General features: G+C 42.0%; 1 protein-coding gene across 3 annotated transcripts in view; it reads right to left on the bottom strand.

The window, feature by feature from the left end:
* Positions 1-19,577, bottom strand: part of NMU (neuromedin U) — a 128,096-nt gene that overhangs the window by 63,328 nt on the left and 45,191 nt on the right. For 2 of the 3 annotated variants that reach the window (XM_082253961.1, XM_082253963.1), the window contains exons 3-6: positions 10,714-10,758; positions 10,572-10,631; positions 5,258-5,287; positions 5,113-5,163 (exon numbers count right to left, since the gene is read on the bottom strand). In XM_082253961.1, coding sequence (XP_082110087.1) covers positions 5,113-5,163; positions 5,258-5,287; positions 10,572-10,631; positions 10,714-10,758 — 186 coding nt within the window. The remainder of the gene's footprint in view (positions 1-5,112; positions 5,164-5,257; positions 5,288-10,571; positions 10,632-10,713; positions 10,759-19,577) is intronic. The other variant, XM_082253962.1, reaches the window with a different exon arrangement.

Raw genomic sequence — 19,577 nt, 5'->3', positions numbered from 1 at the left:
AGTAATGGTGGCGATCTGCGATTTTGCGGGACTGCGACATTAGGGCAGACAGATCGGACCCCTGACTGACATTTTTGACACTTTTGGGGGTACCAGTGACATTACTACAGTAATCAGTGCTAAACATATGCACTGTTACTGTAATAATGACACTGGCAGGGAAGGGGTTAACAGTATAGGTGATCAAGGGGTTAAATGTGACCCTAGGGGAGTGATTCTAACTGTGGAGGGGCGTGGCTTCTGAGATGACCATAGAGAAATGTGATCCCATATAGCAGGATCACATGAGCTCTGTGATCATCCCAGGGAGAAGGACGTAGGCTGTGTTTACAACAGTCGACCGTCCTTATCTCAGCGGGGAACGATCAAGAGTGTCAGGCGGTAATCGGAGCCGCCTGACACACGCATCGGCTTCCACGCTGATGAGCGGGGGTGGGAGCAGGCCACCGGCGGCGTGCGCTCGCCCCCTAGACTCCTGAGTGCGAGTGCAGTACATGTACAGCGATTGGCCCAGGAGCGCGGCTGCCTGCCGCAGTACATCTGCGGCGGTCGGTCGTAAAGGAGTTCATTTCCAAGCCTATTCTTGGTCTTCTGATTTTTTTCGGACGGATACTGTACTGATTAAACAAAAATCGTTTGTTCTGCTATCGTATGAGAAAAATTTGCGTGTTTGTCCCTTCGGATAATTTCGGATGATCTGTTGTGATCGACTCTTAATTAAAAGCTGTGTACTAACGATCAGATTATCGTATGATTGCTTCGATAGCTGTATTTTTCATCCCATTTTCTCATTGTGTGTACTAGACATTAGACCAAGAGATGTTCACGACAGCATAATCTCTCTGTTGGGGGCGCACAATAGAACGCTCTATTAGCACAAACAAAGGTACACCTTTATGATGCAGCACAGCATAGGATACAGTTTGTGCTGCCATATATATATGCGTACCGCCAGTGGAAAGGGTTAAACAAATAAAGATTGTGTTTTATTGTATCAGATCTGTGCACTCTCTTTTCTTTTTAAAATACATTTTAACGGAAATATTTTAATAACCTAGAACTGTTTCAGGATTACTTAATAAGGCATTTCAACAAGCAATTATAATGTGTGAAAACATGAGACTTTACCCCAACGACTAAACAAAAAAAAGAATACTGACTCTGCACATCATCATTGCTTATTTCACTATTCCCGAATACACGCAGAACAATTTACTATGCGTTCTGCAATATGTTGGAGGGTATAGTTTCTGTGAAATAAATATAATACAGCATAAAAATCAAAAGCTGCTAGAGACCCAGTAATTATTTATTAAGTCTGGTAGGCATCATACCCAGAGGCCAAATGAAAAAACAAATAGCTTGTCAGCAATATCTACCTTGTACAAAATACAGATTGACAGGCAAAACCTGACATCAGCAAAACAAATCTCTGTTTTAGAGCAAATATCCTCAATAATGTCCTGAAAATTGACCCACCACCTACAAACAATGAATTAACTATTTGCAATAGTACTGTATATAAATAAATCCTTTGAATATGAGTATATGCACTGCATGTCCCACTAGATCCTGACTATCTCCTAGGCTCCATCCTTAAGAGATATTAAAGCTTTGTTTTTCTTTTTTTTTTTTTTTCTTTTTTAATGAACAAACATGTCATACTTATCTGCTCTGTGCAAGACCGCTTCTTCTCTGGTCCTCCACCAGCTCTTTTGGCTCCTCCCCCTTAACCAGTGCCCCAATAGCAAGCGGCTTGCTATGGGGGCACTGGTGCATGTTTGCTCCCGTGCCCTGTTATATGCATCCATAAAACTCATAGAGCCGTGGCTCGGCCCCGCTCCCCACTATCTTCTCATTGGCTCACTGGCTGTAAATGACAGCAGTAAGAGCCAATGGCTCCCGCTGCTGTGCCTCAGCCAATGAGAAGGGGGAGTCCGAGGCTCCCGTGGACATTGCTGGATTGAGAGGAACCCCAGGTGAGTATTGGGGAAGGGGGTGTGGGGTAGCAGCACAGAAGGTTTCAGCCTTTACAACCACTTTGAAGTGTATCCAAAATCTATACTTTTTTTTTTAATAGTGAAGGATTATCAACCCTGTAAGTTTAGTTTTTTATGTATTTATATTGTGCTGCCTTTGTCCCCGTTGGCGAGATTCACCCTCTTTATTTGTCCCAGTGACTAATGTCACCTTAACAGGAAGTGATGGGAAATCAAAATGGTATTGTTTTCCCTGGAACAGGAGTTGAGGCAAAATCTTCCAATGAGGGACACTTGTTGTGGTGAAATCTGTCTACAAGAGGAACTTTCTTTTCTTTGGAGAGATTTATTCTCTCACTTCTTGATTTGAGAGCATATTTCCCTAGACGGCCAAAATAACTCCAAAAGGGGTTTTAAACAGACTTTTGACATATGTTAACAGGAACTAAATGAGCTAAATTGGTTGCTTTCAGCCACGACTTCCTTTTTTTATTTAAAATGGAAGCCAAGTGAAGAACCCCCTAAAAATATGGCCTAAAAAAATGTTACTAACCTAAATGCACATAATATACAGTAACTGGATACTAATATTTCTGGATAAAGTTGATCCAGGGAATATCTAATTGCCTCTTGGGGAATCAGGAAGGAATTTTCCCCTGCTGCAGCAAATTGGATCATGCTTTATCTTTTTTTTTTTTTTTGCTTTCCTCTGGAACAACTGTGGGTATAGGATAGTGCATATGAAGGTTTTCGATTAGTGTGTGTTTGTGTTTTTTTCTCTGCTGTTTGAGCTGGATGGACTTTTTTTTTTTTTCTTAACCGGTTGCCGACTGCCGCAAGTACATATACTGCGGCGGTCAGCCCCGGCCAGGCAAAGTGACGTATGGGTACGTCACTTGTCTGTCACTTGCTTGTGAGCCAATAGCGGGCGACCCGGCTCGTTCCCTAGGAAGTCCGTGCGTGTGACCGGCAGACATCGGGTCACTCGGCGATCGTCGGTGGAGAGGAAGAAAGGCAGGCGGCTAATGTAAACAAGCCGCCTGTCATTCTCCCCTGTGTAGGAATAGTGATCATACGGTTCTAATATGTAGGACCGTTGATCACTGTTCCTACACCAGTAGCCATGTCCAATCACAGTTAGAAGCACGCCCCTAGGGACACACTTAACCCTCCTTCCCCAATAAAGTTAACCCCTTCCCTGCCAGTGTCATTTTGCAGTAACAGTGCATATATAGCACTGATTACTGCAGTAATGTCACTGGTAACCCCAAAAGTGTCAGAAATGTCAGTCAAGGGTCCGATCTGTCAGCCGCAATGTCGCAGTACCGCAAAAAAAATCGCAGATCGCCGCCATTACGCGTTAAAAAAACACCAAAAATCTTTCCTTTAGTTAGTAAACGCAATAACTTTTGCGCAAATCAATCAAAATACGCTTTTTGCGATTTTTTTTTACCAAACATAAGTAGCATAAAACAAATTGGCCTAAAATGTTAAAAAATTTAGATTTTTACATTTTTTTGGGGAATTTCATATAAAAAAATGTGAAAAATATTGTTATTTTTGCAAAATTGACGCTCTTTTTTTGTTTATAGCGCAAAAAGTAAAAATGGCACAGGTGATCAAATACCACCAAAAGAAAGCTCTGTTTGTGGGAAAAAAAGGATGTCAAATTAGTTTAGGTACAGCGTCGCACGACCGCGCAATTGTCCGTTAAAGTCATGCAGTGCCGAATCGCAAAAAACCCCCTGGTTGGAATGGGGGTAAAATCTTCCGGGGCTTAAGTGGTTAACTATGTAACATATATACAGGGAAATGATAAAATGTTCTTCTAAAGCTAGGTCATGTGATCTTGCATGTGTCCTTTCTATTTCAAAAAGATGCAGCCTAGGACAGCAGATTTCTACAGAGGCAATGCATCATATTAAAAAATCGGTAGTCATGATCCAGGTATGTTCTAGTTGTCAGTCTGCCACCATGGTGGAGGGAGAGGTGGAGGGGTGGAGAGGTGCCTTTGCCACTAGAGGGCTCCACCTCCAGTGCACAAAAGGTATGGTGTCATGGTGCACCAGAAGTGCCTATATGAACTATTAACCAGATTGTGGCATTGTTTAGCGCTTGATATACTGTACATATACATACATCAAGCATTCTGGCTACAGATCAAAATTTTTAAAGTTTAAGCACAATAATGAGGGATAGGGATTCCTAAAGATAGAAAAGTGCCTTGACCTCTATTTTAATGCCTCTGATGCTAGTATCAATGGCTCTCTCCATTCTGGGTTACACATATTTGTATGTGGGATGGCAGACTTGTGCTTAACAAATAAGCATGGGGCAAACCTTAACTTCAGATTTTGTAAGCACTGACTATGTACCTGTAATATTTTATCACCTTATACAGGCCATTTTGAGGAAAATGCAGATATCCTTCATAAAAAATACTTTTGACACCCAAAGATAGAGTTTTTTTCTCTGCATGGCTAGTTTGCTACAGTAACCCAATTTCCAATTCTATGCTCACTGTTTGTTGAGTGATGAATACATGAATATTTCAATTTTTTTTAATATGTAGAAGATCTTTATGGTTCCAACTTAAAGTGGTTGTAAACCTCAGACATGAAATATGAACAAAGCATATCCCTTTATAGTGTGTACTTGTCTTTATTAAGAGCACTTAGAGTCATTTCTGCCTGCTGCTTTGTTCCTCTGCTATAAGCATGAGTCACATCTGACAAGTTTTCCTGACACCAAGAGAAAAAAGGTGACAGGGGAGGGAGCTCCAGCAGATTGACAGTCTCAGCTCTGTTCCTGTGTGCTGAGAGATGGACTTTTAATGGACATAGATAAACAGGTACAATTTATGTAGAAGGATTTGTTTCATCTCTGTGTATCACCTGAGGCCAGTTACTTCACTGGGTATATCAAAGGATTTACAACCACTTTAAGTATTCCAAAATTCCACCACTGGTTCCTTATTTTTCCTGGTTATATTGACCTCTCTGTAAACTAGTATAGTCCTAAGTGGATGCAGTTAATGCAGAACAATCACTGGAGTGCCTACATTACACTCTGGTCATTGTAGGGTGGAACTAGCAATATCTGCTGTGTTGTTCTCCTATAAACTTTAACTTACCGTGATGTCAGATTTTCCTGAGTCATGACTCTTAGAATAATGAAATAAGAACTGTGCAGAAAAGAAATTAAAATGCTATTTTACTTCAAAAAAAGCTCAAGGACAATAAAATCTTAATATTCTTAGTGTGGAACACAGTACTCACCCTTTTTGAGTCTCCTTTTTCTTCTGAATCCTGTAAACATCAAAGAGTGAAGGATTTAACAAAATATATTGTGTGCATTGATTCTAAAAGCAGGCTATCAGACTATTAAGGCTTGATTGGGTTTTTGTTTGCACTTTGCTCCAATCATCACAGTTGCAGCCATAATACTACAAACTAAAGTTTGTCATTTAAAGTGTGTGTATAGTCCAAACTGGGGAGATTTCCCATCACTTACTGTCCTGCAGAAGCAACATAAAATGAGAGAAAATATATCTAAAGTTAGGGGAACTTTTATCTAAGACAGTTGTCACCAGAACATTTATTGACATTTAATGGTTTACCCTCACCTATTTTTCTGATGACAATTCAAAAATTGTAGATTTCCCCTAGTTTCTGTCTCAGTGACAATGGTTGCCAGTACAATTAGTAGAGTGCATGCAGCAATATGTACTCAACAAAGGGTTTAAAGTGTATTTTAAGGCAAAATTAAAATATATACAGTACATTGAATCCGGATAATTTTGGATGAACTGTCATGATTGGCTCTCAAAGCTGTGTAATAATGATCAGATTATCATATGATCGCTTCAAAAGCGGTATTTTTGTCTGATTTTCTGATCGTGTGTACTAGGCATTACTCTACCTACTCTAATACCTTCAGATCATATCCTGGCTGCCATCCGCACCAACTTAACCTCTCCTCTTGGGAAACAGATCTTGGCTGCCCAACCTGATGCTCCCACGGAGAGACCTGCTGGCAAATGTTTTGTACCTGAGGGGTTGCGCATCAGACTGTTGCGCACGTACCACAATTCCAAGACTACCGCCCTGGGAAGATGTCAAATGACAAAACTAGTAGGGCGGGGCTAGGATGCCAAAGGGATACCGCACAGAGAGAGTCCACGCTCACGGCTTGGACCTTATCAGCCGGAGCGGTGGATGTTTTACAACCTAACCGAGATTCCTAGTGTTGGGTAGACACTAATATATATGTGTAAACCTTTTTTTATTCAATAAATCTGTTGAATGGAATTACACTATTTTGGGCATCTTTTCTCCTCATATATTCCATCCCATCCCATCCATTGTGAGTGTAAGAGAGATTGGAGGATATTAACCAACATGCTGGGCTTTGTTTGATGAGCATGTCTGCTGGTATATAATTTGATCAGCTCTGCCTCTGGTGAGTTTGTCCTAGTAGAAACGGTGGAGCATGGTTGGTTGGAATTCCTCACGTGTGGACACTAAGAATACTCATTGATCATTGGACTCAAGCACTATTTGCACTTTTTTGTCACTTTGGGACTTTTTGCACATGGACTATTGAACGATTAATTTTTGAGCATTGATTTACTTATGTATTTTTGATTGCACATATCAATTACATTTTTGTGGTTTTTACATTTTAGCATCAATTTATTGCGTTCGCACTTTTTGGATTAATACATTTATTGCACCAGCACTTTTTGGATCTCATTGCAATTTTACAAATTACCTTTGTCGGAACATTGAGTGGTTCAATTCTGACATTTAGGTGATTTGCACATTGCACCTGTATATTTTTGTATTGGTTGCACAATATTTAATTGTGCGAGCACTTTTTTTGTATTCATTACATTGAGTTTATTTCACTAGCACTTTTTTGGATCTCATTGCATTTATACTAAATTGCCTTTGTCAGAATACTGAAATGTCAATTCTGACATTTAGTTGATTTGCATATTGCACTTGCACTTTCTGATTGATTGCACTATATGAGTTTTTTCAATTTTTTATTTCAACATATTCAATATTTACATTAATTTATATGATTTAGCACCCCACACACAGTCGTAGCCTCACTGACTCTATTAAAGTAGTCTGTCACAGATTGTGGAATTACAAGATATTGCACTGATTTTTAAATGTTTTAATTCACATGTAGTTTATCTGCAGTAGATCAGCAGCACTTTTTTGTGTTCCCTTAGGAGTCTTGATCAGTTTCTAACCTTTGAAATCCTTAAGGCGCCAGATCTTTTTATTATTGAATACAATTCCAAGACTGCCGGTCATCCAGGTAAGAACCAGTTGTCCTGGGCTATTTCCTGCTAGTTCTGATGGCCATCTCTCCTTACTGATGTTGTTGTGTATGTGGCTGTTTGTTCAGTCTGTGCTCAGAACAAATCTCCTTGGCACCTTGCTTAGGGCCTTCTGCATCCCATTCCCAATGGGGAACGTCCATGGTCTCACCTAGCCATGGATTTTATTGTGGAACTTCCCACATCTCGAGGTTACATGGTTATTCTCCTGGTTGTCGATCGGTTCTCCAAAATGTGCCACTGTGTTCCGTTTAAGTGGCTGCCTACCGCTCAGGAGCTTGCCTCGTGTTTGCCAGGGAGGTTTTCCACTGACATGGGTTGCCTAAGGAGTTGGTCTCGGACCGTAGGAGCCAGTTTGTCTCCAGATTCTAGCGCGTCTTTTGCTCCCAGTTTTTGTTTTCGACTCTCCTTCTCCTTGGCCTAACATCCGCTGTCCAATGGAGCCACTGAGCGTTCCAAACAAGCTCTGGATCAATTTCTCCACTGTTATATCTATGACCATCAGGACAATTGGGTTGATTTGCTACCCTGGGCAGAGTTTGCCAGGAACTCTGCCATCAACTCGTCTTCCAGGAATGTCTCCATTCATGGCCAATTATGAGTTCCGTTGTGTTGCCTGTGTCATTGTGGCCACAGAACATCCCGGCTGTGGAGGATCATCTTTGTGCCCTCCATTACTCCTGAGTGCAGATTCAAGAGTGTTTACGGGACTCTGCACAGTGTCTGAAGCTCCAGGAAGACCGGACAAATTTATCTGCTCCTTCGTACCAGCTCAGGAGAGGGTGTGGTTGTCGACCCGTAATCTCAACCTCAGGGTGCCCACTCCTAAACTGGCACCCTATTTTGTTGGGCCTTTTTGTATCCTCCGTAAGGTGAACCTAGTTGCCCCTTGTCCTTCGCTCCTGGCATACGTATCTCTAATGTCTTTCACGTGTCTCTTTTGAAGCCACTGGTTTGTAATCACTATACTTCTTCACTTCCTCGCCCTTGTCCCATTCCTGTGGGCAATTATGAGGAGTATGAGGTTAGCAGCATCTTGGATTCTCGTCTGTTCCGAGGTCAGGTTCAATACCTGGTGCACTGGAAGAGTTATGGTCCTGAGGATCGCTCGTGGGTTCCCTCCACTGATGTTCATGCTCCCCCCCCCTTCTACGCCCTTTCGACACTCGCTTTAAACAGAAACCATTTTTTTTGCTCCGCGGAGGAGGGGCCGTTGAGAAGAGGGTACTGTCAAGGTTTTACCTTGCCTTCCAGTTGGCAGCAATCTTTGACATGTGCAGACTGCTGTCTTTGATAAACTCTGTTTACATCATCACTTGCCTGCTGCCTGGGCATCGCTCAGTGATGATGTTGCACACCTGACTATATATATCACCTGATAGCTTGCAGTCCTTGCCCTTGCGTTTGTGCTCCAAAGTGCATCACTGCTAGAAGTCTTCTGTTCTCCGTGTTCCTCTATGCATGACCTGACTTGGCTGACTTTTTCTGGCTTGCGACCCCGCATCAGCAGGAGACCCGGCATCGGTAGACTACCCGCTACTGGACTCGACCCCGGCTTGGATGACTACCCACTTCTAGACTCGATCCCGGCTTGGATGGCTAACAGGCTTACAGTTCTGCAAGTGATCTCAAATGTAGTGCTGAGCTGAGCACATGAAGTTGGGGAGGTCACTCTGACCGGCTCACCAGAACAGTAAAGATCCAACATACACTGTCCACAGTCCTACTTCAACAACAGTTTCACTGCTGCATCTACTTAGTACTTTAGTCAAAAAATCAGTCAAGAGTAATGTTTAGTTTCAATAGGGCTCAGTTCTGGTGGACAAGCTTAATATACTATATCTTGTGGGGCAAAAAAGAATGAACTACGTGGACACACGTCTGATATTAAACAATAATAATAGTTGCTGTTATTCTTATTATTACCAAAAATTAAATGAACTGTGTACATACTTCATAAACATTATTATTAATAATAATAATAATACAGGTTTTCTGGATTTGCCTATCACTAGTTGCTGCACTTTCCTGTACACTTTATAAAATAACCTTATTAGTAGTGAATGACATACAAAATGATCTAGTTGTAATTAAAGTACATCTATATATAAATATATATATATATATATATATATATATATATATATATATATAAATATATATATCTTTTTTTTTAGGACAGAGTAGAGAGTAGGGAAGGGTTAAAACTCCAATCCCTGCCTCGGAGAAAACGAAACATGCAGAATAATGTCCCTCTTACACAGTACTCTCCAGAACAAATGTCCCCATTAGTAGAATTTTCCTGTATTCTTGTTACAGTGCCAACTCAAAATTTTAGATTTACTCCTTACTGTTATGCCTGGTGACAGCGGCCATTAAGATATAACAGGAATCCCCCCAGTAAGGACACAGACAGACACAACTGTCTCCATTTTTTGATTTTCTTTATTTTTTTATTCCGGAGCCAACTCAAAATGTTAGATTTGTTTATCACTTTCATGGCTGGTGACAGTGGTCATCAAGAGAAATAGAGAGGGATAGGGTGAATCTTCCCCTTTCAGGACACAGACAGGACACATTGCCCCAATTTAGGAATTCCCCTCTATTCTTGTTCTGAAGACAATTCCTTGATTTATTCCTCCCATTCATGCCTGATGACAGTGATCATCAAGGCAAATAGAGAGGATGAATCTCAAATGTTTCCGTTGGTAGGATTCTCTTCTATTCTTGTTCTGGTAAATTTTCCCCTTTATTTTTATATTCCGGTGCCAACTCAAAAATTTTAGATTTGTTTATCACTTTCATGCCTGGTGAGAGAGGGCAAATCTCCCCAATTCAGGACACAGAAAGGAACAACTGTCCCAATTTAGGAATTCCCTTCTATTCTTGTTCTGGCGACAACTCAAAATGTTAGATTTGTTGCTCACTTTCATACCTGGTAACAGTGGTCATCAAGACAAAGTTAGAGCTCATCTATCAAAGTGAGGGAAATACCCCTGTTAGACAGTTGTTTCCAGTACTTGTTCTGTGTACAACTCTAACATTTTAGATTTCCCCTCATTCAGTCACCAGTACCAAAATAGGGGTAAATCTCCCCAGTAGGGACACAGACAACAACAACAAAAACAAAAAAAGAGAGGTTCTAACCCCTCCTCACTCTATCTAAAAAAGGGAAAAAAAATTGCTTTATATACTTTATATACATTTTAAACTGGTTTTGGACACACGTGGCTTACCTGAGACTTCTGAATTATTCCCTTGACCACAAAGCAAAGTTCTTCTAAAGTGCTGGATACCTGCATCCGGAAAAAAGGTAGTTAGGTCACAGCTCTATTTTTATACTGTAGTGAGTAGAAAAAATAATTAGCAGTGGCTCACCTCAAGATGGGAATCTGACAGCACCTCAGAGCATGCGTCATCTATCTGTAGACAGGAAAATCACAAAGGAGTGCAAAAATGTAACATGCTGGTCATCAGCAATTCTGTAAACAGTTTGGAAAATATACAGTTTTGTTGTGTAAAAATTCAAGGCATTAACTCTACAGAGTAAAGCAGTACTGATCGCTTATTGGTGAGTCTTATATTGTTCTCACATGCTGGAGGGCATTGGGACAGCGCTTTTATCAATGATGATAGTATACAGTAACATGTCTTTCATGCTCGAGGGTATCTTCTAATCAGAGAAGGTGACTGGAACATATTGGCTTACTGACTCCTGATAAGGTATCTCATTTCCCAGATAGCAAAGATAACTTGCCAAAAATTTGTGGCAGTGTTGAATTGCAAGTCTGTTAACTTGCTTACCATTTTCACTGACAATTTGTACACTTGCAGAGCACTTGAAGCACAAGTTCTAGTAGACACTTTTCTAATTTGTAGCAAATTTGTGTGGCAAGTCTCTAGCAAGAGCAAAGTTGCAGTGGTGAATCTATAGCAAGAGCTCCGCAAGTCACAGTGACCCCTGTGGTGGGAGGACTATTGCACAACATAACTGAACCAGAACTTGCAGCAGACTTGCAGAATGTTTGCATAGAATTTGATCTAGAATCATGCAATGCGGACTTGCTGCAATTGTGCAACAAACTTGTGAAGCCTGGCAAGTCTAGCAATAGCTTGTCAGGTCATTTTCAAACTTGTAGCTCAATTGCTTGCTATCTGGGTTCAAACCATTGCAGTCATTGTTTTTATGAATTACTTTTTTTGTGCTAAAAAACCTGCGTTAGAAACCTCAGATGGTGCTGTCATTCTCTTTTTCCTGAGCTGTATACTAATTTACCAGCAGAGAAAGAGGTGCTTTTTTCCTCTATTTTCACCAGGTGATCCTGCCAATAACACACTATCTATCCTAGGGTGGAAAAATCATTCTGTCTATGGAGAAGCAATGTTGTAACCCTAGGCCAGTGCTGTATCTTGGCCTAGGCCCAGGCCTAGGGCAGCACTTTGCAAGGGGGCAGCAAAAAATCTGCACCCCACACGAAAAAACAAAAACAGCCTACTCCTGGCTCCCATAGGAAAAGGGTCCCTGCCGGCTTGCGCTACACTTTTAGTATAGTGCCAGTCTTATGGGGGGAATTGGGCCAGAGGGCAGGATCCAGGAGGCAAATCAGTCTGGTGCTCCTATAAAGCGGTCACACTGCTACCTGCCGGTATGATAATACCGGCCGGTCAGGACATTCAAACTGACTGCAGGCCGCCGACCACACATAATACAACTGGCCCGACGGCCACCAATGCTCATAAATGTGGCACTGCAGCCTAATGCTCCGCCTACCCTCCCCCGCCCCTAGGTATGGCAGGCATCATGTCAATAATATTTAATTTCTTTAACCACTTAAGCCCCGGAGGATTTGGCTGCTAAAGGACCAGGGTTTTTTTTGCGATTTTTTACTGCGTGACTTTAACGGACAATTGCGCGGTCGTGCGACGCTGTACCTAAACGAATTTGACGTCCTTTTTTTCCCACAAACAGAGCTTTCTTTTGGTGGTATTTGATCACCTGTGCGATTTTTGATCATGCGCTATAAACAAAAAAAGAGCGTAAATTTTGCAAAAATAACAATATTTTTCACATTTTTTTATATGAAATTCCCCAAAAAAAAAAGTAAAAATCAAAATTTTTTAACATTTTTCGGCCAATTTGTTTTATGCTACCTATGTTTGGTAAAAAAAATCGCAAAAAGCGTATTTTGATTGGTTTGCGCAAAAGTTATCGCGTTTACTAACAAAGGGAAAGATTTTTGTCATTTTTGGTGTTTTTTTTTTTAACGCGTAATGGCGGCGATCTGCGATTTTTTTTCGGTACTGCGACATTGCGGCGGACAGATCGGACCCTTGACTGACATTTTTGACACTTTTGGGGTTACCAGTGACATTACTGCAGTAATCAGTGCTATACATATGCACTGTTACTGCAAAAATGACACTGGCAGGGAAGGGGTTAACTTTATTGGACAGGGAGGGGTTAAGTGTGTCCTAGGGGCGTGCTTCTAACTGTGTAGGGACATTCCTATTGGTGTAAAAGCAAAGATCCACCGTTCTACATAGTAGAACGGACAGATCTTCACTTTTACACAGGGAGAACTGACAGGCAGCTTGTTTACACAAGCTGCTCTGTCTTTCTCCCTTCACAGGAGCGATCGCAGTGTGACTGGCGGACATCGAGTCCGCCGGTCACACGCACTGACTTGCCTGTGAACGAGCCGCGGCGGGCGCGCGCCTCGGCGGGCGCGCGCCCGCCCGCGATAGGCTCGCAAGTCAGTGACAGGCGAGTGACGTACCGATACGTCACTCTGCCTGGCCGGGGCTGACCGCCGCAGTATATAGTCGTGCGGCGGTCGGCAACCGGTTAAACATCCTTGCCTTTGAGCGAGCATATTGAATTGCATCATATACAATATGGGTTAGTGAGATTACTCCTATCTTATAAGATATTTGGACTTGTGTTTGCTGCTACTGATTATTTCACTTATTTGTATAATGACTCTGGACTTCCTATTCATTATACAAATAAGTGAAATAATCCTAAGATTACAATCAGTGGCAGCAAACACAAGTCCAAATATCTTAAAAGAAAGGAGTAATCTTACTAATCCAGTGACAGACATAAGGCTGTACTAATGGACACTGATAAGGCTGCACTGGTGGCCACTAATGAGGTGGTACTGATAAGCTACACTGATATGCTGCACTGTTGGGCACTAATATGCTGCACTGATATGCTGCACTGATGGGCGCTAATAGGCTGAACTGCTAGGCACTGATATGCTGCACTGATGGGCACTGATATGCTGCACTGATGGCCACTGATGAGGTGGCAATGGTGGGTACTGATAAACTGCACTGATGGGCACTAATGAGGCTGCACTGATAGGGCAACACTGATGTGCTGCACTGATGGACACTGATGAGGCTGCACTGACGGGCATGAGGCAGCACTGATAAGCTTCACTGATCGGGCTGCACTGATATGCTGCCCTGATGGGCATTGATGGCCACTGATGAGGCTGCGCTGATGGCCACTGATGAGGTGGCACTGATAAGCTGCACTGATAGGCTGTACTAATGGCCACTGATCTGCTGCACTGGTGGCCACTGATGGGGCTGTACTGATGGCCACTGATGAGGCTGCAGTTATATTCTAGACTGATGAGGCTGCAGTGATGGGCAGAAATGAGGCTGCATTGATGGCCACTGATGGGGCTGTACTGATGGCCACTGATGAGGCCGCACTGATATGTTAGACTGATGAGGCTGCACTGATGGGCACTGATAGACTGTGGTTGTGGTCTATGGTTTTCAGATGACAGGGCGGGTCATAAACTTGAAGGGGTGTTGCCTTTACAGGAAGGGTGTATCTTATTTAAATTAGGGGGGTGCCCAAGTTTAGTCAGGCCTAGGGCAGCACAAAACCTAAATACACCACTGCCCTAGGCTGCTCCTCTGATCTGGACTACAAGCATAACTTCCTCTCCTCATGTTTATTACATAGGAGCCAGACAAACACTGTTAAAGTTATTGATGGCAAGGACTGAGCAGCAGGGAATTTTGAATGTGGTGCAGGTAATTTTAAAGGGTCATAGCTCCAGAAAAGTGTAATTTATAAAAAAAAAAAAAACTTAATCCCAAAAGAAAAAAAAAACAGTTTAAAGTATTAGCTGGGGTTTAGTATATTTAAATCTGCTAGCCCATCTAACACTACCCAAGACTGTAAATGCTAATGTCCAAAGGTGTCTCTGTTGCTCCTTCATCCAGTAGTAAGTTTTTTATAGTATTTAAGTTTTTTATATAGTATTTCTCAAAAGTGAGTACACCCCTCTCATTTCTGTAAAATTTTATTATATCTTTTCATGTGACAACACTGAAGAAATTACACTTTGCTACAATGTAAAGAAGTGAGTGTACAGCTTGTATAACAGTGTAAATATGCTGTCCCCTCAAAATAACTAAACACACAGCCATTAATGTCTAAACCACTGGCAACAAAAGTGAGTACACCCCTAAGTGAAAATGTCCAAATTGGACCCAATTAGCCAATTCCCTCCCCGGTGTCATGTGACTTGTTAGTGTTACAAGGTCTTAGGTGTGACAGGGGAGCAGGTGTGTTACATTTGGTGTTATCGCTCTCACTCTCTCATACTGGTCACTGGAGGTTCAACATGGCATCTCATGGCAAACAACTCTCTGAGGATCTGAAAAAAAGAATTCTTGCTCTACATAAAGATGACCTAGGCTATAAGAAGATTGCCAAGACCCTGTGAGCTGCAGCACAGTGGCCAAGACCAGCCAGCGGTTTACCAGGACAGGTTTCACTCAGAACAGACCTTGCCATGGTCGACCAAAGAAGTTGAGTGCATGTGCTCAGCATCATATGCAGAGGTTGACTTTGGGAAATAAATGTATGCCAGCATTGCTGCAGAAGTTGAAGAGGTGGGGGGGTCAGCCTGTCAGTGCTCAGACCATGGGCCGCACACTGCATCAAATTGGTCTGCATGGCTGTCCTCCCAGAAGGAAGCCTCTTCTAAAGATGATGCACAAGAAATCCCGCAAACAGTTTGCTAAAGACAAGCAGACTAAGGGCTCTTTCACACGGGCGTTCCGATCAGATCCGCCTGTCAGTTTTTTAGGCGGATCTGATCGGATGCCCATTCAGCCCTAAGGAGCAGTGACATGACCGCTGACACCCGCTGCCATCCGCATCCGATCCTGTCCGTGAAATCCGGATGGATGGAAACCCTATTTTCCATCCGTCCTGGGGATCGGATCGGATGAGAGCGGACAGGCGGTCCGCTCTCATCCGATCCCCCATAGAGAGCAGCGGGGGCTGTGACACCTCCCTCTCCGCACTGCAAGCGGAGACAGAGCTGTCATCGGCCGGCTCAGTGGGGATCGGCGGATCGATCCCCGCTGAGCAGCACGGATCCGCCTACGGAGGCGGACCGTGTGAAAGAGCCCTAAGGACATGGATTACTAGAACCATGTCCTGTGGTCTGATGAGACCAAGATAAACCTATTTGGTTCAGATGGTGTCAAGCATGTGTGGCGGCAACCATAGTGAGGAGTACAAAGACAAGTGTGTCCCACCTACAGTCAAGCATGGTGGTGGGAGTGTCATGGTCTGGGGCTGCATGAGTGCTGCCGGCACTGTGAAGCTACAGTTCATTGAGGGAACCATGAATGCCAACATGTACTGTGACATACTGAAGCAGAGCATGATCCCCTCCCTTCGGAGACTGGGCTGCAGGGCAGTATTCCAACATGATAACGACCCCAAACACAACTCCAAGACGACCCCTGCCCTGCTAAAGAAGCCGAGAGTAAAGGTGATGGATTGGCCAAGCATGTCTCCATAAACCTAAACCCTATTGAGCATCTGTGGGGCATCCTCAAACAGAAGGTAGAGAAGCGCAAGGTCTCTAACATCCACCAGCTCTGTGATGTCATCATGGAGGAGTGGAAGAGGCTCTAGTGGCAACCTGTGAAGCTCTGGTGAACTCCATGCCCAAGAGGCTTAAGGCAGTGCTGGAAAATAATGGTGGATACAAAAAATATTGACACTTTTTGCCCAATTTGGACATATTTACCTAGGGGTGTATTCACTTTTGTTGCCAGCGGTTTAGACATTAATGGCTGTGTGTTGAGTTATTTTAAGGTGACAGCAAATTTACACTGTTATACAAGCTGTACACTCACTACATTATAACAAAGTGTAATTTTTGTGACATGTGTTGTCACAAAGATATAATAAAATATTTACAAACATGTGAGGGGTGTACTCACTTTTGTGAGATACTGTATATACACTGCTCAAAAAAATTAAAGGAACACTTTGAAAACACATCAGATCTCAATGGGGAAAAATATTATGGATTCAAAACACCAAGACTGGATTCAAAACACCAAGACTGGTGTTTTTGAATGCTTTGAATTTTTAAAAAAAATGGGGCCGATTGTTTCCGGAAAAAACAGAAGGGATGTCAAATCATTGCTTCCAGGTTAATATTACAAATGGCCGTTCAAAGCCGATCCTGGCTTTGCTTTGCTGTCTGGTGGCTGGTCGCTTGCGTCTCCCAGTGGGACAGTAAAGCTCGAAAAAGCCACAGCAAGTGGTGGGAGGGGCTGCTTGTCATAGCAATGGAGCGGCTAGTCAGCCACTCTGATTGCTATTACCTGGCTCAAAAAAACGATACTGGGGTGATGCCTGCAGCTGTAGGCATTATCAGGTTACAACCACTGAAAGTACAGGTACGTCGCTGGACAGGAAGTGGTTAGGTAGAATGAATGAACACACATTTTGTACCCAGTTTAGAGTACTGTAGCCATCACTTTAACAAATACATTTCTAGGAATAGTTTAAAGCGGTATTGAATCCCAAACCAAAAATGTAATATATTGTAGCTTACTAATAATTAGATACAGTGCCTGCATTTGTTTTTTTTTTAGGATTTTTCCCTCTGTTTCCATCTGATGATCTGGCCAGTAACACATCTCCTGTATTAGAGGGACACCTTTGGACAGCAGCATTGTCAGTCTGGGGAAGGGGAGTGTTAGATGGACTAGCAGATTTAAATACACTAATGAATTGAAGCCAAACCCCAGCTAATATTTTATAGGCAGTTGCAGCAAACTGTTTTTTTTTTTCCTTTTGGCATAATTTTTTTTTTTTAATGATTAAACGCTGATCATTGTACGCACCCCTGACAGTGGTAAATAGTTTGTCTCAACCTTCTAACTCCTACATCTCTTGGACAGCTTGGTCTGTTGAAAAATAAGAGACTTACTAGCAGGATCACCAGGTAAAAATAAAAGAAAGAAAGCCTAAAAAGGAAAACTAATGCAGCAAGCATTTAAAACTATTAGAATAATTTAGGAAAAACTTACATTTTTAAATTTTTGGTTCATTTTGTTTATAACTTTGTTTATGCCTCACAATAAAGAGAGATTCCAGTTTACACAATATTGTTTTACAAGAAAATATGTAAAAACTGTTACTTTTTCTGCCCAAATCACCAGGCCGGGGATAAAGCGAAAATAACCACTGGAGAGAGGTGCAGACAGTTACCAGGGTGGAGGGGCAGTACTGTGGCCGATGTTGAAGTAGCCAGCCTTATTCTTTTTAGCGACAGCTCTGGTAAGCACAGGGAACAGGCTGTGTCACCATACCGCCTTGTAGTACAGTGATGTTTCACTGGAGAGAAAAGGTGACATCGCTATCTGAAATGTATCAGTGTTGCCATTACAATATTTTCACCGTAAATTAGGAAGTTTCCTAGGACACTGAAACTGGTAGGATCAACAGATATATTAGCAAGTAAGGAGAGAAAGCACTTTACACATTAAGTGTGAAGGGGGATTTAATAAAGATGCTTGATCATGTTTCTGTCATTAAAGCGGTAGAAAACCGCTACAGTAAAAAATAAATAAATAAGCGCTACAGTATATATTTTTAGACGACGTCTTTTGATGACGAAACGCGTCGGAGGCACCAGACGCTACGTACACACGCCCCCATCCGTGCCAGCTCCATCTTTACATTGCTGTTGCGAACACGCGGGACGCCGCGATTGGATCGCTCCAGCTCATTTCTTTGAGGTGCCTTTTATCTGCCTGTATTGTGAGTAGTTTTCTAATAAATTTCTATTCAGTACAATATAGTATCACGCTATGTTCTTCCATTATATATATTTTACATATACCCGTTATCTACTGAATACACCTGATGTGGAGACTGGATTTTCCTAATCTTTGCCTGCCCCCTCTGTTTGGCTGGAGTCCATTACATTTATCTAAATACTTGGGGAGGTAATCTCATTAAATTGAGTGACCATGGTGTTTTGGTAAGCTGCCTCCCATTACCTGCACTTTGTGGTGTCCCCTACTTGCACCTTCCCGTGGTGTTATAAGAAGAGTTTACACTTTTTAATATTTGGACTACCTTTGTGTCTTGGAATCCCTGAATTCACCTGCTTTTGGGACTTTCCTATGCACACCTTCTTTACCTCATATTTTGGACTTTTTATGTATTATTGGTGGTCATCCACAATGATGTTTTATATATTTATTGATTAGCGCTACACTATTTTTGTATTTTTGGCTTATTGAATCACTGTCTGTTGATCTAGTGTCAGCATCTTTTCACTTTGTATCACTTTGTTTAGCGCAGAAATCCCCCACATTTTTTTGAGTATATTTTTTTAGACTTACCTGTAGGTATAAATCACAAAATAGGATTTATTCCCTCTTTAATTGCTCCTGTTAATGTGTTGTGCCTAATTTTAAGTCTAATTAAAAAAAAGAAATCTGTGACAGTTTTGGTTCTGACAGAGACTCTTGCCTCAAATTCAGCCAGTTCTAATTTGCTCCACTTCTACATTGTGGTACACCACCTGTGCCAGATTCAAAATAAAATACAAAAAAGTAGGTATCTTCTAATAATGGAGCTAATTAGAACCAATTATCTTTTTTTGTACAGAGACATATTTTACGAAAGTGTCTCAAATGCGTTCTAAAAGTGGTGTAACATGAGCCAAATTCAAAGACAAGCTCTAGACAGTTACATGAATTTAGAATTCACTGCCCCACTTTTAGAACGCAAGTGAGACGCTTCTGCAAAATCTGTCTGCGCCAGTCTATATGAGTTCCAGGGAAAATGCTTTCTACATTACAATAAAAAAATTATTTTTGTCTTTAAATACCCTTTAAATTGTGAGACGTGACGATAGGATGGAAAAAAGTAGACCCTTTAA

Source organism: Pelophylax lessonae (genome assembly GCF_965119305.1).
Source record: "Pelophylax lessonae genome assembly, chromosome: 1".
Lineage (NCBI taxonomy): Eukaryota > Metazoa > Chordata > Amphibia > Anura > Ranidae > Pelophylax > Pelophylax lessonae.
This window is presented reverse-complemented; position numbering and strand designations above follow the sequence as displayed.